Here is a 26939-nt window from a genome sequence, read left to right as displayed (position 1 = left end):
CTAGCTTGCTAATTCCACAATATTTAAACGCTACACTGGAAAGCACATTTGTATCTGGTGATAGAAATGTGCTTTCCCACACTGTGACAAGAGTGTGTAGCAAGTTAAATTTGACTTATTTAATGTTTTTTTAGCTCTCTGTGCTTTGTAACAGTATGACCCCACTGCTAGTTTTAGTTGTCACAGCAAAACCTCACCTCAGTGAGTCTGCGCCTTGCCTTCGGTTTAGTTTATGCAGAAGTTAGGTGGCTGCAACGGTTGCAATGGCAACAATACACCGAAACATGTAGCTCTACCATTGAGCTACGTTGATTTAAATTGGATAGTCCCTTCTACTTATATGTCTAATACTCTACTCCATTCATGAGCACGATTCTAAATTTTGCATATGCGTAGCCAGCCAGGACATGCGGACCTCATAGAACATAAGGCAGCACACACCGTTAATCAATATGTGATTTGTCCACCGACTGCCTGCATCCACAGATGGAGTCCCCCCTTTAAGACCCTCAACAGTAACTATGGACCACGCCAAGAGGCTGTTAAGCAGTCACCAGCCTGCCCAGCCTGCTGAGCGCTGCCCAAGACTCAATGCTAGCAGTGGTGGGATCACTTTCCACGCTTTGATGTGATGCTTCGCTTCCTGAATGATCTCACAACAAACCAAGTTGGGGTTCATGATCAACTGGAAGGGAAGCGGCCTCTTCCACACCAACAGGTGGAGTATCTGGAGTTTATGCTCCCCACGTGCAGGTTGAGGGTCAGTCTGTCTGACCAGACATGGACAGCACCCCTGGATATACTGTAGTTTGCAACTGCCGGGGCTGTAACAGTGACAGCGTTTACAGTAATGCATGCGCTGTGTTTGTGGCCATCTGGCATCTGGTGGTACAGCTTTGGCTCCTGCACATCTGCACAGCGTCTGCAAAGGTGGTTTGCCAGCTGTTGCTTAATGCCAAGGAGTACATGCTGTACTTGGTTACCATTCCCACCTCATCACAGAATGACCTGCAATACTGGGGCTCTCTACAACCCCTGTTGGAACACTGCTAGGAAAAATGACCTCAAACATCACTGAGTAGACGGATTTGACCCTGACTGGGTGTGGTGGGGCTTGACTAGGTGATTTGTAGCCCAGACACATTGACGTCCTTAAGCTACAGGCAATGTTTTTGATTCTCCAACACTTCAGGCCCCTGTTATGGGGAGGAATGTGCCAGTAAGGGCTGACAACCACACCATGCTGGCCTACACCAACAGGCAGGGCAAAGTTTGGTCTGCAGCCCTGTTGAGGATGGCGGAGAGCCTGTGGTTGTTGGCTTCAGAACACCTGTTTTTCTGAAGGCTATCCACATTCCTGGGGGGGTCGAGAAAGCAGAAGTCGATCAGTTTGTCATCAGACACAAGACCCACTGTCTGCTAAGGTTGTCCCTGATACAGCAGGACAATCAACCCCTTGGGGTGGACGCCTTTGCACCATGGCCAAGAAAGCTGCTTTATGCCTTTCCGATGCTGCATCTCAAACCTCCCCTGTTGGAGAGAGTTTTTCTGGTAACCTCAGGTCGTCATTCGTTGCCGTGGTATGCAAAAATGACTGAGATGATGGCAGCCCAACCTCGTACCGCCCCCCCCCCCCCCCGTTCTAGGGGGTTCTATCTCAGGAGGAGGGTGCAATAGGCACGCTGCCAAATGTGGGTCATTCTCTCCAGGCTTGGCTCACGAGAGGGACAGGGTGAGGAGAGCTGGACTATCTGTACAGGTAGTGCAGACCATCCAAGCACAAGAGCAGGATCCACCATTGCCTGGGCAAAGTGGTCAGTGTTGCAATGTTGATTCAAGGAAAGGAGGCTAGATCTCCTGGCATGTGCAGTTGGGTGCATTCTCTCCTTTCAACTCCGCAACAATGAAAAATTATAGGCCAATATAAAACCTCCTATTTTTAAGTAAAATAATTGAAAAAAAGCATTTTTTCAACAGCTGAACAACTTTTTAGCTGTAAATAATGTAAATGTTTTGATGTCTTCCAATCAGGCTTTTGACAGCACCACAGTACTAAAACAGCTCTTGGTTTTCAAAAACATCCACTTAAACACAGACAGTGGCAGAATTTCAGTCTTAGTATTACTGGATCTCAGTGCTGCATTCAAAACGTACGACCATGACATACTACTAGAAAGACTAAAAATCTGGGTGGGACTCTCTGGCACAGCACTTAACTGGTTTGAATGCTACTTGAAGGACCAAGAATACTTTGTGTCTGTAGCTAATTACACACCAGAGCTGACTAAAATGACATGTGGTGTTCCCCAAGGGTCAATACTGGGGCCTCTTCTGTTCAACATCCACCTGCTTCCACTAGCTCAGATTATAGAAAACAACAAAGTGTGTTATCATAAATATGCAGACGACACTCAAATCTACATAACTATATCACCAGGGGACTATAATCCCATACAGGGGCTGGGTAAATGCATTGAACAAATCAACAACTGGATGTGCCAGAATTTTCTTCAATTAAACAAAGATAAACCAGAAGTAATTGTTTTTGGTACCAAGGACGAACGATTGAAAGTCAGCGCTCAGCTTCAATCACTGATGTTAAAAACCACAAACCAAGCCAGAAATCTAGGTGTAGTTATGGATTCAGACCTCAACCTGAACAGCCATATCAAGACAATCACAAAATCAGCCTACTATCACCTGAAGAATATATCAAGGATTAGAGGATTTATGTCTCAACAGGATTTGGAAAAACTTGTCCATGCATTTATCTTCAGTAGACTGGACTACTGTAACGGTGTGTTTACAGGTCTCTGTAAAAATGTCAATCCTCACTAAGACCAAGAAATTGGATCACATCACTCCAGTTCTGCAGCATTCAGCTGCATGCTTTTTGTCATTCACCCCATGCGTGGGAAAATGGAGGCAAAGGGAGGTAAACTGCTTTACCCAGTATGTGTGTTGGCATGTTATGTTGAATGCACAGCCCTCATCATGCGCACTGAACATCGGTTTGTGTGCTTCGGAGATGGTTTGCCTGATAAAGCCCTATCCAAGTAATTGCTGGCGGGATAGCTTTGTGGGTGCATCTACCAAGCCAATAGACAGGCTCGACCAAGTTGAGTTACGTACTACCTGGGTTGGCTGGGGCCCCCTACTTCTCCGCTGTGGCGGCCTAGGTTATAAAGAAGTAGGTGGGCAGCGTCGACTAACCTTCAGCCGGTCAGGATCAGTGTGGTTGGGTCAATATGTTATGTAGCGGCAGGTTGTACATTCATTGGGCTCCACCCACTGTACCCATAGAGTCCAGTAGAGGGCAAAGCCTGCGTGAGGTAGAACGAAGATTACGATATCAATGTGTAGGGTGTACATTTTGACTTATGTGCATACCCTTTTGTGGTTTGATTTAAACATAAAAACACAGAAAATCAAACTGTCACATTGTGAATGGCTGGTAATGTCCCTCTGATAATCACAAATCTGCTGGTAATGTGAGAACAGCTCTGGACTCACCTTTCAAACAGCCTTGTGATGATGCGTAACGCCCACTTCTTACACTTCCACCATGCAAGCTCAGGACGGTCGTCCTCATCAACTTCCAATGTTTCCTAACAAACACACACTTTATGTTCAGTTTGTGGAGCTTGTGAATCCAGCAAAAGAACAGAAAAACACCATAATGAAAAATATTTGCTCAGTTTCTCATTTTTACAAGATTAATTTTACGTCATAACTAAATATTTTGTTAAGTAATGTTACTATGACATATTTTGTTATCATCACTATATACCAAATGATTCTGTCAATTCAAGAAACGTTTTGTAAAAATATCAAACATGGATGAATGAAGTTAAAAGCTAGCGGAGCAGAGGTAACGTAAAGGAATGAATGTTTCTACTGGATCGCCCTAAATGAGCTGATGTATAACTGTGGAATTGATTTGTGGATAGGAGGAACATAAACAGCTCGGGCATAGTCATTGTTTGAAATTTGGCTTTTGTCAGAGTTTACAGAAACCCACTCACTGTTTTAACCACACCCTTGTCCTTGTTCTGGCATATGGCATTGAAATAGAACATTTTGTAGCCATTCAACAGAACCCTCTTTTATCGGACCATTACCTAATAGCTTTTGAATTCTTACTACCGGAGTGTAGTAAAAGTTTCTACATTAGATGTCTTTAGCTGTAGCTAAATTTAAAAAAGTGATTCCATCTGCATTTAATTCAATTCCATGTCTCAATATAACAGAGGACTCCTATGCTAAAATAAGTCCGTCCCAGATTTATCATCTTGTTGATAGTGCTACAGGCTCACAGCGAATGACATTAGACATTATTGCCCCTCTAAAAAAGAAGATAATAAAACAAAAGGAGGTTTGCTCCATGGTATAACCCATGAACCCAAAATCTAAAGCAAACATCTCAAAAAGCACTGTAGCCATGCTGAAAGAGACTCTAGTCTATTCCTATAGTCCTCAGTAGTATTGACTTAATTAACTTATTAATGATGAGATTATAACTATTAGAGACAAAATGAATAATCTTCTGCCCTCAACCCGTACCGATCTATCCTCAAATAGATTAACCATAGAAAACAGCTGGAAAACCTGATATATTTGTAGGCTGCTTTTATCCCATCGACTTTCACCAATTGACTTGAACAATTTCTATGTCTAAACCTTCTACCTGTCTCTTAGACCACATCCCAACTAGGCTGCTTAAAGAAGTTTTACTTTCAGTTAGGACCTCTTTACTAGATATCGTTACTAGAATCTGTCTTTACTAACAGGCCATGTACCACAGTCCTTCAAAGTAGCTATAATTAAACCTCTTCTTAAGAAGCCCACTCTTGTGTTGGCTAACTATAGACCGATCTCTAACCTTCCCTTCCTCTCTAAGATCCTTGAGAAAGCAGTCGCTAATCAGTTGTGTGACTTTCTACGTAATAGTTTGAGGACTTTCAGTCAGGATTTATAATGCATCATAGCACAGAGACAGCTCTGGTAAAAATAACTAATGACCTTCTAATTGCATCAGACAAAGGACTGGTCTTTGTTCTTGTCTTGTTAGACCTTAGTACTGCAATTAACACCATTGACCATTACATCCTAATACATAGACTAGAACATTTGATTGGTAATAAAGGAAACACATTGAGCTGGTTTAAGTCCTATTTATCAGATCGATCCTAGTTTGTAAATGTAAACGATGAATCCTCCACGGACACGAAGGTTTGTCACAGAGTTCCACAAGGGTCTGTACTTGGACCAATTTTATTCACCTTATATATGCTTCCTTTAGGCAATATTATCAGAAAACACTAAACTGTCATTGTTATGCAGATGATACCCAATTATATCTATCGATCAAGCCAGACAAAACCAATCAGTTTGCTAAACTTCAAGCATGCCTTAAGGACTTAGTGAAGAATATGGATTCTTCAGAGAAAGAGAAAGACAGATTCTCTTTCTAATCAAGTCGATTCATGCCAGTTACAAGGACGGAGAAGTCCCTTAAGGAGCCGAAGAAATTCTCTGCTAGATTGCGAAACGCTTGGAGCCTGCGCATCCGAGTGCATTTCCCCACTCGAAGGACCGACTCCTTCAGAAATCACCTGATAGTAAGGCTAACTTAAGGTGTCTGGGCTAGATTTAGGTCATTGTGTTTATTATCTTGTTTGTGTTGCTTAAGTTACTGTGTCATTTTTATAACGTGGTGTGTATGCTCAATAATTGCAGAGATTAACGATCGTTAATGCTGTGTAGAAATTACTGTGTATTTCATACTGCTGCAATTGGGTTGAGATGATTCACCGCTAGCGGAGGCGGAAGTCGTTTCTCATCAGTTCAAAGGCCAGAACCGCGGCTGTGCGAATCAAAGATCGTCAGTCGTGTTTCTGTAGATGAGAGAGCAATCTTCCGTACTGCACCATTTTGTGGTCTCGCGAGGTGGTCACTTGCAAACTCCATTTTGATAGTTCTATCTATCTTCAACGTGCAGTCCCACGTGACGTAGCCACGTTTTAGATTACATCATACATTGTCTGAGCTGTTCTCTCACCCCTCTCCCCACACACACACACACACTACATGCATGCACACACACATACACATGCATACACACACACATACACATGCATACACACACACACGCACTCTCCCTCTTACCACAGTTTGTCGATTTTAGATAGCATGCTCATAAATGTATAATTTTGTTGTTAGTTTTAGATATTAGTTGACTAGATCATTATTATTGGAACTTAATAAACTCTGTTATACTTTAAAGAGCAGCTGTCTGTAATTACTTTGTGCATGTGTATTGTATAACAGCTGGATATGTGGCCTGTGCTCAACTTAGTTTATAGTTTGGTTATCGGTCCCTGTTCGCAGGGTGGTGCCCCGTTATTATTAATAATTGTTAATAACTTACTGACATTGATAATTCTATTGATGTCAATAATTTAGTTTTTCATATACAATGCCTATAAAAAGTATTCACCCCCCTTGGATGTTTTCCCCTTTTATACATGAAATCATGGTCAATATAATTTTGCTTTTTTGACAAGAATTTGCAAAAAAAGCTTCTTTCATGTCAAAGTGAAAACTGATTTTTACAAACTAATATCAATTAATTAAAAATATATAGTGTAAAATAACTGTTTGCATAAATATTCACCCCCTTTAAAGTGACTGACCTAATTCAAGGTCCAGCTAGTTGATGCCAGCAGTGTCACAAGTAGTGAAATGGAGATCACCTGAGTGCAGCTGATGTGTGTCAAGTGATTGTAGTATAAAAACACCTGTGTCTGGGAAAACTTCATGGTTATCAGTGGTTATAGTACTTGAAGCAGATGCACTTCACTTCATGCTACAGGGAGAAAAGCTGGGCTGTTGTGCTCACTCTCTGTCTGTAAACACTTATCTTTTGCACATGAAACCAAAAAAATAAGTTGAGGCTCTCATCTGGTGCGCACAGATGAATAAATTATGGCCTTGATTTTTTTCTCTCTATGGCCACTATCGGAGGGTTGCTGAGCGGAAAAAGACATAAAAGCGCAACGTCATCCCAAAAGTATGTTCCTGTTTCTGGTGTGTTGCTCGCATTGGAAAGGTAGGAGATATCCATTTATGTCAGATACTTTAGCCTATGCAGTCCTGTTTGCCAATACTGCACTTACCGATAGTACGGCCCTATGATTTCCAGACGGAATCGAGGAATTTGATAATAAAAACTTAATCAACTGTAAAACGCGGAATGTCGTGACATTTTCCAAAATGTGGATGCAATTTATAAAATCAGGGTTTTCCGTACCATCATAAGCTTTTTTCCACAGCGTCTAAGCCAAATGACCAGAAACATATTTCATGCTGCTATGTTTTATTGTCATTTACAGGTATGCTGCTTTTGTCCTCTCTGTGTTAGTGTTTCACCGATGGTGGGGCTCAGTTCCTCCTCCACACACAACACACACAGTCATGTTTAAGAGGCCCTCTGACACGGGTCTCGTTCACACTACATAAAAGCCCAGACTTTCCACTCTCTGACAGTTAATGGAGCTCAAAAATCGCATCCCAGATATCTAGTAGGCTAAATATCTGGACCTATCGGGGGATTCTGTCGTAGAGCTACAGCCAAAGAGAGCATAGGTTGAGAGAAAACCTCTGGGAGAAGTTGCAATAAAGTCAAAATAACGAGATCCTCGGAGCAAATATGTTTTTTTATGTCAAGTCATTTCGTTTATATAACCCTGGTCTCACATAGCCAAACCTATCTTCACAGCGCATTGCCAGCATTAAAGAAAGGTCTTGGTCTTCATATTATCATCTGCTATAGGGTTTGCATTTCTGAAAAGGGCCAGTGTGTAGCATTTAGAGGGATCTGTTGCTGTTACCTGAGTGTTTTGGTTACCTTAGAATTAGCCGTTTATATCTACATACGGAGAAGGTCCTCTTCACAGAGGTCACTATGTTGAACCTTCATATTTCTACAATAGCCCAGAACAGAAACATTGGCTCTAGATAAGGCCTTTCATGTTTTTGAGTCTGCCCCTGTAGTTCGTCTACACACTTGACACAAGGGAGACGCTTCAGTTGGTTGCAATCTGCAAACACTAGATGCTGCCACACCTTTAAACCAATCACAATCTTGTTGGATGGAGCCAAGCACAGCATGCAGCCATGGTGCTCTTGCAAAATAGAAGGGGAGGAGAATGCCTCTCCAGTGAGTCAGACTAATACAACCCAATATCAAAAATTCTAAATTTGCTTCAAGGGGATTAACAATGTATACAACATACGACAGCCTCCGTCTTTAAGCCCTGAATTCAGATAAGGAAAAACTCCCCCCAAAAAACATTCAACAAGGAAAAGATCTGAGAAACCTCAATCTCATTCCTCATAAAACCATGTGTATAGTGTTAGTCCAGAAAAAGTTCTCCTCCACAACCCGGAATTTATATCTCTTTCTTATATAGATATATTTGTTCAAGTCACTTTCATTTATTGACAGGTCCTGGAAAATTATGCAAATACATATGTATGCATGTGTGTGTCTGTGTCTTACAGCTGGGACGTCTCGGTCCATTATGGCTCGGAGGATTTCCATCCACTGAGTCATCACTGTGTTGTTGATCAGCTGCAGAGGCAGTGAGTACTGCAGGACAACAACAAGGTCAATGCTGTCACCACAATCATCATCACCACAGTGAAAATTCTCTAATCATTTTTCTTATGAGTTTCATAGTCATTAGGCGCTATCTGAAACTTATTTCTAATATCCCTGATGAAGGCAACAAGCTGAGATGCGTCTGTCTGACAAATACATTTCTTCTGCCTCCAGTTCTCCAAAATGTCTGAATCTTGCGGCCACTGGTCCTGGCTTTTAGAATGTTTTGACACACACCTGTACGAGAGCGTGGAAGATCTTGAGGATCTGTTTCTGGATGAGCACAGAGAAGATGGTAGCATCAGCAAGCAGCTGGCTGATGAGCTGCTGAATCCTTGGCAGGAAGATCTGCATGGCTGCCAGCAATGGCTCCCTCTCATCTGCCTTCCGGTACCTGAACACACAAGCACACATAAATAAGCAGTACTTCCTTCCAGGATCCTCCTTTAACAAAGGACTCAAACGTACACCTAGCCAAATCCTGCAAGTCCCCGACACACCAGGCCGGGGGTTTGCTTTTCGGCCGATTGAGCATGTTGAATCGGCGGCAGAGTGCGCTTGTCAAATCACTCTGATTGGCTTTAGCTTAAGCTCATTGGTGCATGACAAGAGAAATGGATGTGAGGAAAGAAATCAAACGACTAAAGTCAAGACGGCACAAAAGAAGGCTCTTTGTATTTTTTTTAGCTTCATCTTATCTGATCAGTGTTTCCCCTACCGTTATATTAGGGGGGCGCCCCACCCCCCCAATAGCCCCCCCCCCCCCCCCCCCCCCCCTTGAAGGTCATATGTATGTGGAAATTGAGCCTTGAGGCTTTGCTTTTTGAAATTGATTATTTTTGCTGTATGAGGAAATAGCAATGGGAGCTTTCCACACGTCTATTTTTGGGGGAAACATTGCAGGGATTTAAAGACTGAGTTCAGAGTTATTCGCTCAACCTTGTGGTGGTCTATACCAGGGATTTTGTGCCGTGAGAGAAATGGGAAAAAGTCCAATTTCACTTAATTGGTCCAAAAAAAACATTATTTAGTTTCTGCAAATACTTTGCCCTTGTTGAGCGTCTGAGCTGTAATATAGTGGCTGGCTAAGTAATAAATACTCTTCCATGCCAGTGGGCGGCAGTAGGTAGCGCAATAATGACCGTGTTAATTTAAAACGGTAGAATTAAGTGATGGGAGAGGTTGAGGTGACAAGACGAACAGCGATGGAGAAATATTTGAAAATGAAAAATGCAGACTCTGAACTGGACCCTGGACAACATTCTAACCCAGATGAAAAGCCCAGTAAGAATCAACAAATCGAGAGACTTATTGTCAGCAGCCCTCGGTACAATTATATCCGGACCGCGAGAAAATATCACATGTCTATCATAACTGGCCCCCCATACCACAGAGCTCCAGGACGAAAAGTGGCGATGTGAGCTGGCCTTTTGGTGCAACATAACAAAGCATCTCACTGCACTAAACCTCCAGCTTCAGGGACGGGGGCGTGTGATCACAGAAATGTGTGATCACAGACATGTGTGATCACAGACATGTGTGATCACAGACATGTATGATGCAGTGAGAACTTTCCAAGCCAAGCTGCGCCTGAGGGAGACTCAGATGCAGAAAGGAAACTTGGGTCACTTTCCGTGTTGCCAAACCGTGTCTCCACTGCCTAACCCCAGATATTAATGAACTGGCAGCCAAGAGAAGATGTCAAACATCTGGCTCTGGTACATCTGCATAAAAGAATGTACCCTATTTCTTTTTGCACTTTGTCCAATATCTTTTCTATCCTGTTTATTAAATGTTGACCCTAAACGTAGTCCCAATTTTGAACTTTGGCCCTCTCTGTGATTGAGTTTGACACCCATGGCATACAGTAGTGCTGGACGGTATACCGGTTCATCCGATATACCGGTTTTAATTTCCCGTATGATATTAATTTTTCATACACCGCATAGCCGAAACAACTGCTGTAACTCTTCAACAGGCAGATAAATATATTGTTCACCGCCAAGAGCGCTACGGTTAGAGCTAACGGTAGTTGTGTATTGAGAGGGACCCCTAAGTTATGGTTATATCTTTATAACACAACAATTAATAACCCAAAACTAACTCTCTTTAACAGGGCAACACCACGGCACACAACAGTTTGTAACACATAAACAATTTGTAACACTAATAATTGTACATTTAGAAAAGTACACCGCCGAATGGCATGCTGGGTACAGTTCGCTAGCTAGCCCGTTAGCTAGTCTGTTAACAGCTGGGAGAGGCTCCGTCGCTACAGTAATGTTTCATTAAAGAACAGTAAAGAGCGATGCAGGATGAACAAAGAGAGACCGGAGATGCACCAAGACAATGTGTGCCCAAGAGAAGAGCTGTGTTTGGAAGGTTTGGTCCCGCTACAGACAGTCGAGAAAGACGGATTCAGAGCAATGATTAAAACACTGGATTCAAGGTAAGTCTTACCGGGGCGAAAATACTTCAGCCAAGCTGCAAGCAAGCTGCAAGCAAGCGCCCACTTTTCTACAACAGTGTAGGTCAGTTTATAGTGTTTATACAACTATCTTAACATTGTAAAACTTTAAGTTCTGTTTTTACTACGTTGCAGTTTGCACAGTACAATTTTTTTACATTCTGCAACTGTTTAATATATTCTGATTCCTTCATTTATTGTAACATTTTGTGGGGCAAAACAAACTCTTTAGTAATCGAAGCCTTTATACATGATGACATTAAAATGTTTTTATATTCTATGTACTCCTGACAGTAGAGTAAGCATGAAAAACACCGTGAAATACCGTGAAACCGCCAGAATCTTGAAAAATACCGTGATACTAATTTTTGGTCATACCGCCCAGCACTAGCATACAGTATATGCTGCATTATGCTAAAAGGTTTGCCGCGGTTCAGAAAAGGTTGAAAAACACTGGTCTATACGTAAACCGTATCAAGTTTATTATCCTCTTAAACCTGTAGTCGTGATGCGAGGGCTACTGGCTCCCCAGGAGGGATGTTCAGAGTGGTAAGGTGGAAAAGAGGAATATGAAAAATATGTTTCCCAGTTTACTCACTCGTATGTTTTGACCAGCTGGTAGAGAGCCAGCAAGCTGCCGTACCAGCTGCCGCCATTCTGAGACTGCAGGTACATGCCCATTTTGTCCACTATAGCGGTCCAGCGGCCGGGGAAGTCGTGCTTGATGATGGCTCGTAGACACATGGTCAGCTGGGCGCTATGGACAGCGGAAAAACATATGGAGTCATTTATTTTATCAGTCAATAAGCAGTTTTGTTCCTTCAGTGTCAGCATACCATTTAGGTTCCAACTGTGAACTCCGTAAAAAACAAAGTTTCATTTAGATTTTAGATATATCAAAAGTCTACAGGTTTTAATCATGCTTTTCTAAGAAGATAAACAGGCTGATGCGTGACAAAAAGTTTCATTCTTTGTCTAAAGAGGGACAGTAAAAATGAGTTGCATGAATTAGAGTAACAGATCAGTCCTGAATTACAGGGTGGTGCGTGTATGTGTGTTCAGACTATGTACCGTATGGACTCTGGAGAGCGGATGATGCCCTCCACTATGTGGTCTCTGATCTGCTGCCGGTCGTTCTCGTGGATGTTGAAGGGAAAGACGACCTCCCCAAGAGACGGCTCTCTGTCCTGCCAGTACTGACTCACCATGTTCTTCAAGTAGATGGCCGCTACACACACACACACAGAGCCCGGTAGTCAGACAAACATGCACAGCCTCAAGGTGATCTCATGAGTCTCAATAAACTGGACTTAAAGGATAACTTTAGTGATATTCTATATGGCACCTATTGTCATTCAATCTAAAAAAACAAACTTAAATCCAACAATGAATGCATCCTACAAAAAAAGTTATTTGTGTAGCCAAAGTCATCTTATTCCTCTGTGTATGGGGTTGGATCAGTCCCAATATTAATGAATGCACACAAAAGGATATTATATTATATTTTAAAATACACACACAAATAGTTATCATTATATATAAATTAAAACAAAATAAACATAAAAAATATGATTCACAGATATACGTCTGATGCGCACACACACATATCTTTTTTGGTTTAAATAAATGTAAAGGAAATCCATAAATATATGTATTTAAAACAAAACAAAAAACATGTTTAGATTTTGTTACATTTATATACAAACTGGTAACCTGCATTTACAAAATGATTATCATGTGTGAACTGTATTTTTTTTGTTTTGTTACAGAGCACCACATTGTTGGGTCTCTTCTCTAAAATATTTCCACATTTTTGAGGATTGTATGAGACTTTTATTTCGCTGCAGCTTGTTCTCCAGGGAAATGCATGCTTTGACTGGGCGCAGCCACTTCTTGTGACGTTTCGACACACGGAATGCAAATCATCATGTTTTTGAGTTTGGTGACATTGACCAATCGCCCCAGCCCTGCTCTGGAATTATTGTAAATGTTTGGATCCCTTTGCAGCCCTCACTTGAATGTTATTCCACAAATAGTATGATACTAATAATATTGGTGTAGCCTAAGTTTTATCTGCAATTGTGCAGAAATACTGGGTCTAAACACAATAAATAGACATGCTCTGACTGTTTGGTACAGCCCTATTTGTATGCGTGTTAAATTCCACAGTAATAACACAATAGGCCTATAAAGACCAACAATTCAAGCTGATCACCTGACGGGAGCTATATAGGTGTATAGCTACCAATTTTATTAGATTGGCAAGACAGGTTTTTGTTTTTTGATGATTTACTTTTGAATGTATTTGACGGTTGTAAATGTGGCAAAGGTAATACATATTTTGTTTCAGTTTGTCCCTGTCGGTTTCAAGATCAGCTAAGTATTTTTGTTTTGTTTTCTGAATTTTTTCTGAATTCTCAGAGTTTTAATACTCTAGATGGCATTGCCCTGTCCTCAAATACCACTGTAAATTTTGTTATCTTTGTATAGTATATGTACTTTAATCCCACATAAATCAAATTTCATGTAACATTGTAAAAATCAGGTACATCCTGTCTAAAAACAAGGACAATGTATGTGTTATTTAGACTAGATTCTTGTAATTGCTGCTCTAATGAGTCTCTTAAGAATCTCCAGTTGATCCAGAATGCTGCAGCACGTGTAATGACAGAAAACAGGAAAAGACATCATATTACTCCTATAATAGCTCTCTGTAAAATCAAGAATAAAATATAAAATCCTTCTCCTCACCAACAAAGCAATTGTTTTGCATCCTCCTATTTCAGACAGCTTATAGCACCCTATTACCCCACTAGAGCACAGTGCTCCCAGAATGCAGGGTTCTTAGAGTCACATGACATCTATTGCACTTTTGCCCATCCCGGGAGAATGAAATAACCACACAGATGACTATTTTCTCATTCAATTAAGAATTTTTGTGCAAAATGAATATAACAGTTTCTCGTGAAATTATAGAGAAAAAATAAATACATATTTCCAGCTATACACCATGTTTACATGCATGTACACAAATACAGAGTAATCATATGAAGACATTGGTTTGATGTATCTATACTGAAGTATTGCTATCAGCACGACATGATTGTGTATCACAATATCTCGATATATGATTTCATCCCTATATGATTCATTGAAGGACTATAAATGATCAGCACTACTTTAACTGTGTCATCATGGGGGTATTCATTTCAGCCAAGGACCCTGCAAGATCCCAATGGGGCCCCGGTCATGGATCGGGCCTGCCATCAAGGAGGGAGGGGAAAATCTAGGTGGCTGCATCTGTACATGACAACATTAACCCATTTACGTTCTCACATAACCGCGTGAGACCGCACATTTGTATGCACCCAGTGTGATAATTACAGCAGACACAGTGTTACAGTGTTGTTCCGTATGGTGACATGGGGCAGTGTTGGGGGTGGTTCTCCTAAAGTTCGCCGTCATCTCCACAGTTTAAGAGCGTTCAGCCCCAGGATGTACTGACCACACCAGAGGGCCAGTTGTTCAACCTCCCATCTGTAGTCAGACTCATTACCGTACCAAATGAGGCTGATAACTGTCGATTGTCTGTTGTGTCAAAACTGAGTTTGGAGAAGTGGATTTCTGGTATGATGGCGTTAAAAGCCGAGCTGAAGTCCAAAAAACAGGACCCTTGCATATGTCCCTTAGGAGTCGAGGTTATTCAGGATGTAGTGCAGTCCCATGCTGACCACATCATCCACTGACCTGTTTTCCTGGTAGGCAAACTGCTGAGGTCCAGCAGGAGACCTGTGAAGTCCTTCAGGTGGGTCAGTACCAGTCTCTCGAAGAATTTCATGATCAAAGTTGTCATGGCGACTATAGTATAAGTAGTTTATAGTACCCTATTACCACACTAGAGCACTGCCTTCCCAGAATGCTGGGTTACTTGTGGTTCCTAAAGTCTCCAAAAGTAGAATGGGAGCCAGAACCTTTATCTATAAAGCTCCTCTTGTGGAACCAGCTTCCACAAGAGACACACCCCAGATTATGCTTGAGACTTTCCTTTTTGATAACGCTTATAGTTAGGACTCTCTCCTCTCCTCTCTTTCTCCTTCTGTATGAATTCATGTCCCATGAACGCACATTACTAACTTGGTTTCTTTACTGTGCTTTCTCTCCTCACAGGTTTCCATGAATTGTGGTTATACCTGGATCCTGGTCGTGTCTTGGCCATTGCTCTGCCTGACACCCACTGCTACTATTATTATAATCATTATTAGTCACATTTCTATTAACTATTATTCTATTATATCCGCTGCTGTTGTTCAATAGTAGTAATATTGCATCTATTATTACTTCTACTATTATTAGTGCTACTACTGATAATACTCTCATTATATGTATCATTTTTGTCATGAATTGACTATGTTGTAATTTTATTTTGTTGTTCATTCTGTACACATGACATCAACTGCACTTCTCCACATTTTTACCACTGTTAAGTTAGTTTTTTTTGATGCAAGGGTCCAAGAACAGAAGATGCTGTACAGATTATAAAGCCCTCAGACAAATTTGTGATTTGATTTGAAATTTGTATAGAGAGTCTATACAAATACAATTGAATTGAATGAATATTACATTGTGTAATTACCTCGCACAAAATGTAGTCAGTATTTTCGTAACTACAGAACAAAGATGGAAATGGTCCAACAATGTATAAGTTCCGTGACCAAATAATGAATAGTCCATAAAACAACAGTATTGTTTTATGTACTGTTGAGAGTCTTACCTGCCTGGCGAACAGGAAACTCCACCTGCTCCGACATAATGATCTGAAGCAGGGTCGGGGCAAAATTGATGATCTTGTATGACTGAAACACACAGAAGACAGTTTTTTAACATTTTGTTCAGATTAAAAGGCAGTCATTAAACCAGGAGGTGGCTGTGGCTCAGAGGGAGAGTGGGTCGTCCACTGTTCAAGGGATCATGTCCGATGGTGCATGTCAAAATAAGTAAGATGCTGCTGATTACTCCCAAAGGCTGTGCCATCAGCTAATGAATGTGTGATTCGTTGAAGATGAGAAAGGAGCTATGCAAGTCCACTTACCAATTACATTTTCCATTTGTGTGTGCATGAAAATTTGAGTCTATTATTTGTACGCACAAGATAACATATTTTGAGGACCTACTGTAGTTACAGCAGTCAGTGGATCAGTGACACTAATGATTAGGGTTAGAACCCTATTGAGTTTGTGTTGGTTTGTTATTATATAGGGTTCAAACCCTGAAGGACACAAAAGTGCCACAGCCGAAAGATCCCGGTCACTGAAAGTGCGAGGAACCTATTGTCTTTGTAGAGGTCGCTAATATTATTCGGGCTAGAGCACAGACGTGTAAGGGCAGAACAGTCCCTGGTACTGAAAGTGCGTTTTCTGCCTTTTCGTAACTCCCCCTAGAGGATTCAACAGATCCATATCAAATTTGTTCAGCAGAATCTCAAGATGTTCACAATGCTAAATTGCAAAGCTTTTGGGTTTTCATACAATGGTGTTGCTGTGGCAAGGTGGGAAATTTGCATGTATCGCCATGACACAGGAAGCTGTTGTAACTTGGATTCACTTGCTTCAAATTGCAAATGCTGGATAGAAGTCTAGCCCTGAAGGCATCTACATGCCTATTTTCAGTTATTGTCATCGTGCCAACTACTGACAATAGAAAATCAGCCTTGTGTTACAAAGATGATTCGATTAACAATTTAAATGCTGTGATTTACATATGATGTACATCAACAAGTTGTAAAATAGGTTTTGTGTGCAGAAAAACCCTGCGTTTGTGACCGTGAAATCCGACAAACCAGTTTCAATCAACAATAAACTCTCTGGATTAGACGCAAGAATAGCTCTTGTTGAAGTACTTCCAGCAGCTCCGCGAAAGTCTTGAATTCAGCCAAGAACAAATAATCACACTAACCAAAGAAAACGAATCCCTCCAACACACCGTTACTTAACTTCACAAGTCAGTTCGCCTCTGTTGCTAAAGAAAACAAGGACATGAAATAAACCATACTCGATCTACAGTCATGAGAGACAATCTTGTTCTTTATGGTATCCTAGAGCCCCACAACATGACAACCCAGAATAACCGATCAAGGAATTCATGTTTTGATGCTTTTAATGGTTTTATGTGAAGCACTTTGAATTGCCTTGTTGTTGAAATGTGCTATACAAATAAACTTGCCTTGCCTTGCCTTACCTCAAAATCTGTTGAGGACATTACATTCCACCAAGAACATCCCATGGCACAAAAAAACCCTCTAACAAACGCCCACGTCCCATCGTTGCAAAATTCAAACACTTCAAGCAAAAACACCAGGTACAACGTCACGGCAGACAACTGGAAGGCACGGACTATGGACTCAACCACTAATTCCCCCGAGAAATCCTGAACAGACGCAAAATACTATTCCCAATCAGAAGACAAAACATGCAAGAAGAAAAAAAGCAGTCATTTCAGTTGCAAAAATATATATTGATGGCAAAGTACTCTACCGAGACAAAAAAATAACTCCTGGCTACTCTAGTTCCACCCTGCATAATCTCTCTCCCTATCCCCCCATAACACATGCACAAACACATACGCACGCACATTTCACTCATGCTCCTCGCCTGAAGAACACCTGCCCGTCCAACACACAGACATACCCAGACACATGTGTACATATCCCCATACATGCACTCACATAGACATGCACAAAACATAAATCCATTCAAACTGACCACATATCGTCTCCATGAATTCACTTACATTTTTTACTTGGAACATCTGTGGAATTGGTTCACAGGCAAAAAGACTTAAGTTGCTCAACCACATAAACACATTACAAGCAGTCATAAATTAAGAACACCACAATCACATTTTCTCTGCCCATTTCAACTCCAGGCAAAGAGGCGTAGCAAATTTAATAGACAAAAATCTCTCATTTATTCATAACACCATCACAGATCCAGAAGGACGATTTATCATAATAAATATCACAATACACAATAGCCCAATTACTATTGCATGCATCTACAGACCAAATAATGATGACTCATCCTTTTTCCTCTCTCTAATCTGTCTGAATTTCCACTAATAATCTAAGATTTCAATACAGTCATACACCCATCAATAGACAGATCAAACAATTCAAACAGCACACTAACTGCCAAACCACAGAAACCATTTAACAGTTCCAGAGTGATTTTGGTCTTGGTGATTGTTGGTGATTAAAACACCTGACTGCCAGACAATATTTATTCTTCTCACGGTTCATCACTTCCGTATTGACTTCCTTTTAACCAGCAACTCAATTATCTCCCAAACCTCAGACACACTAATATCACCATTAGGGACCATGCTCCCGTCTCCCTCACATGGAATATCAACCATTCTCGCAAACCATCTGTTGGGACTTCACCATGTGACTGAAACAGAGAGAGGCCTCCTTGTAATTTCGAAAACTGGTTTAAACCACAACACTGGTGGCTCATTGGACGAGCCACCAGTTTCTTTGCCGCTTGGCTCGCTGATAGAGCATAACCATGGTCCCCGGATCTAGAAAGAGAGGAAAATCTGAAGAACAAATCAAGTACCTTCAAGCAATCTCAAGTCAGAGGCTTTGTCTGGGCACAAATAGGTCATAGTGTGTATGTAACCTTTTTCTGTTTTTGTTTTATGTTTAACTGTACTGTTAATGTGTTAGTGTGTATTTTACAAACCACTGAGTCCCGTTCAGTGATGTGTAACATAACTGTTTCTGCTGTGATAGTGTTGTTTCATACTGCTGTGCTTTGTTGTGTTTAAATCCGCCACCGCGAGTAAAGTCAGTAAGCTGTACTTTATTAGTTAAAGGTCCATATACATGCATGCATGAATACATCCTTACTTAATGACCCTAACTTTGATAATTATATTAAGAGAGGGTGGGCGTCCTTCCTTGAAATAAATGATTCACCAGAAATAGCACCATCACTACTTTGGGAAACAGGGAATGCGGTATTAAGAGAAACAGAAAAATCATATCATATTCCACATTAAAAAAAAGAAAGACAACAAACAGGAAGCATACTTTGAACAAAAGATTTAGGAAGTAGAGAATATCAGTGCAAATAATCCGACAGCACAAAGTATTTACTGAAATACAAATTACAACTGAATCAACATACAAACAAGACAACTCAACTCCTCCTACACAGACTCAGACATTTCGAAAACAGTAACAAATCTAAAAAATACCTGGCCAACCAAATCAAGCAAAACAAGGAAAAACAACAATTTCAGCGATTGTGAACTCAGAACGGGGGATATTGCAGACACCTGAAGAAATAAATACGACCTTTCAAAGAATTTATTAATTTATATTCATCAAAACATAAACCAACCCAAGAAGACATCGACACATTCCTATGCAATATTGATGTACCACAACTTAATGAAAACCAAGCAAATTCAATCCATTTACTATAACAGAATTCCACAATGCACTTATACCTAAAAATAAATCACCAGGACCTGATGGCTTCCTTGCTGAGTTCTATAAACACTTTTGGAATATTTCAGCCCGTTTTCAACAGATTAACAGCCAAAATTAAACAAAAATCCAAACTTCCAATCGACATGAACACTACTACAATCTCTTTTATTACAACCCAATGAAGACCCCACATCGCCATCAAGCTATCACCCCGTATCTCTCATCAACACTGACGCAAAAATAATCAGCAAAGCCGCCGCGTCACAAATTGAAACAGTAACTCTATTCATCATCCACCCTGATCAAATTAAAGGAATACGCTCATCAAATAACCGATGCAGACTATTTAACTTAATCCATTACATATCTCATATAAACTCACCAACAGCCCTTGTGTCATTAGATGCAGAAAAGACACTTGATAAGGTAAACTGGGAAATTTAATTTTCTATACTAAAACAAATTGTTTTTGGTGAATCATTTACCCACTGGGTGAGGATTTTGTACATTTCAAACAATAAACATCACACAAATGCAAACAAAAAATATGTACCACAAGATCAGTCTTTATGCGGATGACATTCTACTATACAAAATCCTTCCTCTTCATTATCCAAAACCATGCGCCTCATAAACACCTTCTCTAAAATCTCAGACTAGACTATCAACTGATGTAAATCAAACATTCTCCCCCTCAGCCCTAACCATTTCTCTGTGCACTGGTAATATCACATATTTAGGAATCATTTCCCCCAGGTTGTCAGAGTTAGTCCATCTAAACTTTAACCCACATCTCAAAACAGTAGGGGACACCTTCAACATTGCATGAATCTACTAATATCCCTCATTGGCAGAATTGCTTCCATCAAAATGACCATGACCCATGATAAACTACCTATTCTCAATGATCCAAATCAAGTCCCCACCCTCCTGATTCAAATCACCAGACTTTATTGCTCACCAACTCCAATATAGTCACAAATGGACAAATCCCAATCAATCTGACAACTCCTGGACAGACATAAACAAAACATTGTGTAAAGACATCCATATTTCAGACTTACCATTCATAAACTGCTCCATCACATGCCATGCATGTTTCAAAAACCCAACCATAGCTACAACTGACAGTCTGGTGGAAATTCAACCGAAAAAATTACACCACAATCTCACCTAATAAACATAGTCCTATCTGGAACAATACTGGCTTCTTATTGAACAGTAAATCAAAAAAAATGTCATCATGGACTAGTAAAGGTACCACACATCTCAAACACATCTTCCATAATAGCACCATAGTCTTATTTTTATATTTGGTTCAGAAGAACGGCATTGGGGAGAATCACTTCCTAGAATTTCTCCAGATTAAAATCAACATTAAATTATTTAACTCAGATCTTTCTCCACCAACATCAGAACTGTTTAACATCACTAAAAGAAGAAGAAAAAAAATATCCAAAATCTACAAGATAATCTCCACATCCGACCGAACAATATCCTTTCCTTCAAAAAAAACCCCTACAAATCATCCCCAGCTCCAACTTCTGGACCCAAATCTGTAAAAACATCTTCTCCACATCCACAAACATAAACATGCAACCCATTCAATACAAAATTATTAATAGAGTACACTACACAGGGAAAACAATGTTTAAAATGGGATTCACAGACTCTAAAATTTGTCCGCACTGCACACAAAACACCACAGACACCTATATACATGCCACATGGGACTGCACACCAATTAAACAGTTCGGGCATAACATCACCAACAACCTCTCTCTCCTTTTAGGCTGTTACTTCCCACTTTCCCCTCCTCTCTGCTTACTTAGAGACAGATCCAACATTAACTGAAACAACCCATCTAGAATACTCTCCACAGCCCTAATCATCACCAATAAAACTGAACTGGAAATCAAGAAACAAAATCAGTTTCATACTTTGAAAAAATCTACTAATAGAATAATATCAATGGAAAAATGATCTGCCTCAATAAGAAACAAACTGCTGACTGTGACTTAATTTGGAATGCATTTGTCAATACCCTTGACTCTTAAATTTTACACAAGTTTCACTCAACTTTTTTTCTGTCCACCATCCACAGTAAAGATACACACCATCATTCACGCACATATCTGCCGTCACACATATACCATGATCTTTACATATTCCTTATCTGACATTCACAAACATAAACACAGACCCACCCCCCCGTCTAATCTATTCCCATCACCTGTCTTTTTATTAATTCTATGTTTTATTGTTATCATAATTCATATTATTATTATTATAAGTATATGGTTATTATATTGTTGTGATTATTGTTATATTATTATTGATATTGAACCTATCTATCTTCTCACTCCAAAGATGAAGAGCCATGTTCTTCAGACACAAAGCTACCTGACTGTAACGACACATTACCTCACTACTGAATGGAGAAGAAGAGCCATGTTCATCAGACACGAACCCTTGAGGGTCTCACCAGCGAGGATTTAGCATTTCTGCTTTTTTGCTGTATTGAAAGCGTACCGAACCAAACCGTGGCATCACTGCGTCGTATTGAACCGAGCCAAGATTTTTGTGAATCGTTACCCCCCTAATATACATATACAGTGCTGTGAAAAAGTATTTGCCTCCTTCCGGGTTTCTTATTTTTTTGCATATTTGTCACACTTAAATGTTTCAGATCATCAAACAAATTTTAATACTAGACAAAGATAACCCGAGTAAATACAATATGCAGTTTTCAAATGATGATTTATTTTATTAAGGGAGAAAAGCTATCCAAACCTACTTGGCCCTATGTGAAAAAGTAATTGCCCTCCCTTGATAAATCATGAATCAAATGTGATTTTTTGGAAAGCTGAGTTCAATTTCACTATCCACACCCAGGCCTGATTACTGCCAGACCTGTTGAATCAAGAAGTCACTTAAATAGAACCTGTCTGACAAAGTGAAGTCGGCTAATAGATCTCTAAAAGCAACACATCATGCGCGATGTAAAGAAATTCAAGAACAGATGAGAAACAAAGTAATAGCCATGTATCAGCCCAGAAAGACCCCAGAACAACATCTGAAGAACTGCTGGCCTCACTCGCCTCAGTTAAGATCAGTGTTCATAATTCAACAATAAGAAAGAGACTGGGCACAAAAAGCACCCATGGGAGAGTTCCAAGGCGAAAGCCACTGCTGACCAAAAAGAACACAAAGGCTTGTCTCACATTTGCCAAAAAAACATCTTGATGATCCCCAAGACTTCTGGGCAAATATTCTGTGGACTGATGAGACAAAAGTTGAACTTTTTGGAAGGTGTGCGTCCTGTTACATCTGGCGTAAAACTGACACAGCATTTCATAAAAACAACATCATAGCAACAGTCAAACATGGTGGTGGTGGTGTGATGGTCTGAGGCTGCTTTGCAACTGCTTGACCTGGACAACTTGTCATAATTTATGGAACCATGAATTCTGCTCTCTACCAGAACATCCTGAAAGAGAATGTCGAGCCATCAGTTTGTGAGCTCAAACTCAAGCGCACTTTGGTTATGCAGCAGGACAATGATCCGAAACACACCAGCAAGTCCACCTCTGAATGGCTCAAAAAAAGCAAGATGAAGGTTTTGGAGTGGCCTAGTCAAAGTCTGGACTTAAATCTGATTGAGATGCTGTGGCATGACCTTAAACAAGCCGTTTCTGATCGAAAACCATCCAATGTGGCTGAATTAAAACAATTCTGCAAAGAAGAGTGGGCCAAAATTCTTCCACAGCGATGTGAAAGACTCATTGTCAGTTATCGCAAACGCTGGATTGCAATTGTTGCCGCCAAGGGTGACAAAACCAGTTATTAGGTTTAGGGGCAATTACTTTTTCACACAGGGCCAAATAGGTTTGGATAGCTTTTCTCCCTTAATAAATTAAATCATCATTTAAAAACTGCATTTTGTATTTAATCGGGTTATCTTTGTCTAATATTAAAATTTGTTTGATGATCTTAAACATTTAAGTGTGACAAATATGCAAAAAAATAAGAAACCAGGAAGGGGGCAAATACTTTTTCACAGCACTGTACATATTAATGATGAAAAAAAGACTGTGGTTGGTGTCAGTCCTTCTTAAAGTTAAGTTAAGACAAATTTAGACCAATATGAAGCTGAACTGACTGTGCTCAGCCTTGTGAAGCCCAAAAGAGAATGTTAGAAAAAGTTTTCAAAAAAGCTGTGCTCACATTTCTAGTTATGAACTTGACTTGCCTATTCTTTAATCAACACCTAAGTCTTGTTCCCAATCACTGAACTATTCATCATCAGTTTGTAAATCTAGGATTGTAAAATGTTCATAAATGTGGCTCTAATTTAAAAGGAAATAATAGTGAGGTGGAAGTTCAAAAGACCAAAAAGGAAATAAGATTGTAACATGGTTATACCTGGACCATGGTCCTGCCTCCTGCCGTGGTTCTGTCATGTGCATTAAATGTGTTAACTCTGTTATGTTGTTCATTCTGTACACATGACATCTATCACACTTCTGTCCGTCCTGATAGAGGATCCTCCTCTGAGGTCTCTTCCTCTATTCTCCCCGTTAAAGGTTTTTTGGGGAGTTGTTCCTGTTCCGATGTGAGGGTCCTGGGACAGAGGATGTCGTATGTGTACAGATCGTAAAGCCCTCTGAGGCAAATTTGTGATTGGTGAGTTTGGGCTATACAAAAATAAATTGAATTGAGCACAATGTCTATTTGACGATGCCAAACGAGAGAAGTGTTATACTTTCATTCATAACATTAATTCAAACTGCTGTCCATATAAAATAATGCAGAACCAGACTGACGTCAGTCCGAAATGTAAAAGTAAATAATTGCCATCCAGTCGGAGATCTTTTACACATTGCCTGGTACATGCTTAATAGTGTCCCAGTTATGCTCAGGTTTCCAGCCTGAATAGCTGATTGGAGTACTTTAATAAAAAAATCAAGGTAATGTGGCATATAAAGACACGATAAAGGTTTAGATCACTGTCCAACATGGGCACAGGTGCGAGGCAGTTAGACAGAAAACCAAATATTGATAACCAAATGCTGACATGAATGTCAAAGTCTTATAGTAGTAATGTAGAGGATCATTTGAATGTTTGCATCTTCCATTAAGAATGAATAGACAGAGAAGCTGCAGTAGTAAACCCAGCAGAATCTGGGCAGGAAGAAACCAAACTGGGTTCAAATGCTGAGTTAACTCATTTTATACAGAAATGATACTGAACTTTAAGGAGCTGGAGACACACCTGCATAGCAGACAATACAATGCATGGATAATGTTATCATGTCATGTGCTTGTAGATATAAAAAGTAATGCAAAGGTAAACTTGGGATTTTTGTTTTAAAAGATTACGTTTTACTGTATCTGGTGTCAATTTCATTATTTGCTGGCACAGAAAAAAATATAAAAGAATAAATACTACTACTCCAAATATTTTCCACAACCTGAAGGAATATTAGAAAAACTCTTTGTAAACCACTTTTAGACCATCATGTGGGGGAAAATAGGAACAATTGCTTTGAATAATAACAAAATACAAAAAAAACCCCACAAGAGAACAGTTGAATGACTTATGGCAAAAAATGCATAGATTATTGAGGGTGGGATAAATAAACTAAGTGAAGTTTGGGTAGATGAGAATATAAGCATGTTATCAGCTAACAGTTTCTATCACATCACATACAGGTCTATTGTACATTCTGATGCTTAAATTCACATTATTTATAATTATTTGAGAGCCGTGATCATTTCCATCACCACCACTGGACACAGTTAGACTACCGCAGCACGGTCAAACTGCAGCCACATGACTGAGTTCTGACAGCCACAGTAGCTCCCGGTGGGTCACATCTGACCGAGCTGCTCTCGATGCAGCTGCCGGAGTCAGTGTGAGGAATAGTTTTGTCAAACTACTGATCCCAAGGCCTGCTATCAACTGCCAAACCAGGGTCGGAGAACCACCAGGCCGACACCGAGCCCACTCACCAACACACGGCCTTCCATCCTCCACAAACACCGGCATCGGTTCTGGGCCAAACTGCCGGTGATGCCTCTAAAACACAATGCCCTCTGGAAAACAAACGAAACAAAAACCAAGCAGCTACTTTAGCTCACACACCTGATTGAGTTCATTCTCCGCCGCTATCCTCAGACTAGGCTCGATAGTCCCCTTCAGAGCCTGGATTATCCGGTTGGGATCCATATGTGATCAATTCCACGGTTCCTTCTGCGTTTTGTTATCGCGCACATGTACCGTCGGATAACGTCTCTGCCTTACATTCAGCCGAGCGTTACGGGTCTGCAGCTGCGGCCCAAACACGGTGAAACCTCAGAGTTACAGACACCAGTCCCGGTCACAACGTTCACAATAAATGGCGCATCAGCGGATCACTCCGAATAAACGTCTTTAGAGCGGCGACAGTGTTTATTGTGAAGGCACACTCGCGTTTCTTTTCATTGAGGTTAGCTTGACGGAGAACGGTGGCCCTGCCCCGTTTTACCGACAAACAAGCTGTCGGTGCACGTAAAGCAAAGTAAACAGACAGTTTACGGTTTTCCTCCTCCTGTGTCACGCCATGGTCGGCACAGGGCTGCGTTGTGTTGTGCTGCCACCCGGAGTGCTGGCGCTGTTGTTGCAGACACTACATGCTCCAGCTGGTCCATTTCCATCACGTGCACAGGTTCTGATCACTACAACCCATTTCTGTTCCAAATTAAATACGTGAAAATACATCACAAATACAACCATTAGATTGTGAAATAATGCAATATATCCTCAAAAATCCGACCATTGACTTTATTGCAGGTTGTTTTTATTTCATTCGTTTTTTTCTCCATTTGTCAATATCATTTTCTTTTATTTCAGAATGCCACTTTGCATCAAAAAGGCTGCGTCCTCAATCACGACTGAAAATGTCAATCATGAAAAAAAAGTCAGTTTTTCCAGAACTTTCAATCTCATGATCTTCAACAGCACATTAAGTCTTTTCTTCAGCTCTCGTGGAGATGTGGTCATAGATAAGGTTGTGTTGTACTACATTAAGTTATATTGAGAGATGTGTCTCATGTTTTATTCCCCATTTACAGACATGAGAGCAGAATAGTAGAAAAAAACAAAAAACAACCCCTCTGATGTTAGAACTTTTCCCATTATTCATTTAGGTGATCAATTGCATGGCAAGCTAAATGTAATTCATCCACCCAATACGAGTAAGGGTTTTAGTGTGTACTGGAGTATACACAGTTCAGTAATGTGCAGTTTAGGTTATAGGCCAGAAACTAGG

The 26939-nt window shown here is 40.4% G+C and overlaps 1 protein-coding gene across 2 annotated transcripts in view; it reads right to left on the bottom strand.

The window, feature by feature from the left end:
* ipo8 (importin 8) overlaps window positions 1-26171 on the bottom strand; it is a 54983-nt gene extending 28812 nt beyond the window's left edge. For both annotated transcript variants that reach the window (XM_068717119.1, XM_068717120.1), the window contains exons 1-7: window positions 25775-26171; window positions 15904-15985; window positions 12204-12360; window positions 11731-11889; window positions 8903-9059; window positions 8564-8653; window positions 3514-3608 (exon numbers count right to left, since the gene is read on the bottom strand). In XM_068717119.1, coding sequence (XP_068573220.1) covers window positions 3514-3608; window positions 8564-8653; window positions 8903-9059; window positions 11731-11889; window positions 12204-12360; window positions 15904-15985; window positions 25775-25858 — 824 coding nt within the window. In that variant the 5' untranslated portion in view covers window positions 25859-26171. The remainder of the gene's footprint in view (window positions 1-3513; window positions 3609-8563; window positions 8654-8902; window positions 9060-11730; window positions 11890-12203; window positions 12361-15903; window positions 15986-25774) is intronic.
* Between the last annotated feature and the right edge of the window lie 768 nt (window positions 26172-26939).

The sequence above is a fragment of the Cebidichthys violaceus genome, unplaced genomic scaffold, assembly GCF_023349555.1.
Source record: "Cebidichthys violaceus isolate CVI_PGR_0920_01 unplaced genomic scaffold, fCebVio1.0.p SCAF_21, whole genome shotgun sequence".
Lineage (NCBI taxonomy): Eukaryota > Metazoa > Chordata > Actinopteri > Perciformes > Stichaeidae > Cebidichthys > Cebidichthys violaceus.
Note: the sequence above shows the minus strand (reverse complement) of the source record. Positions and strands in the feature narration are given on the sequence as shown.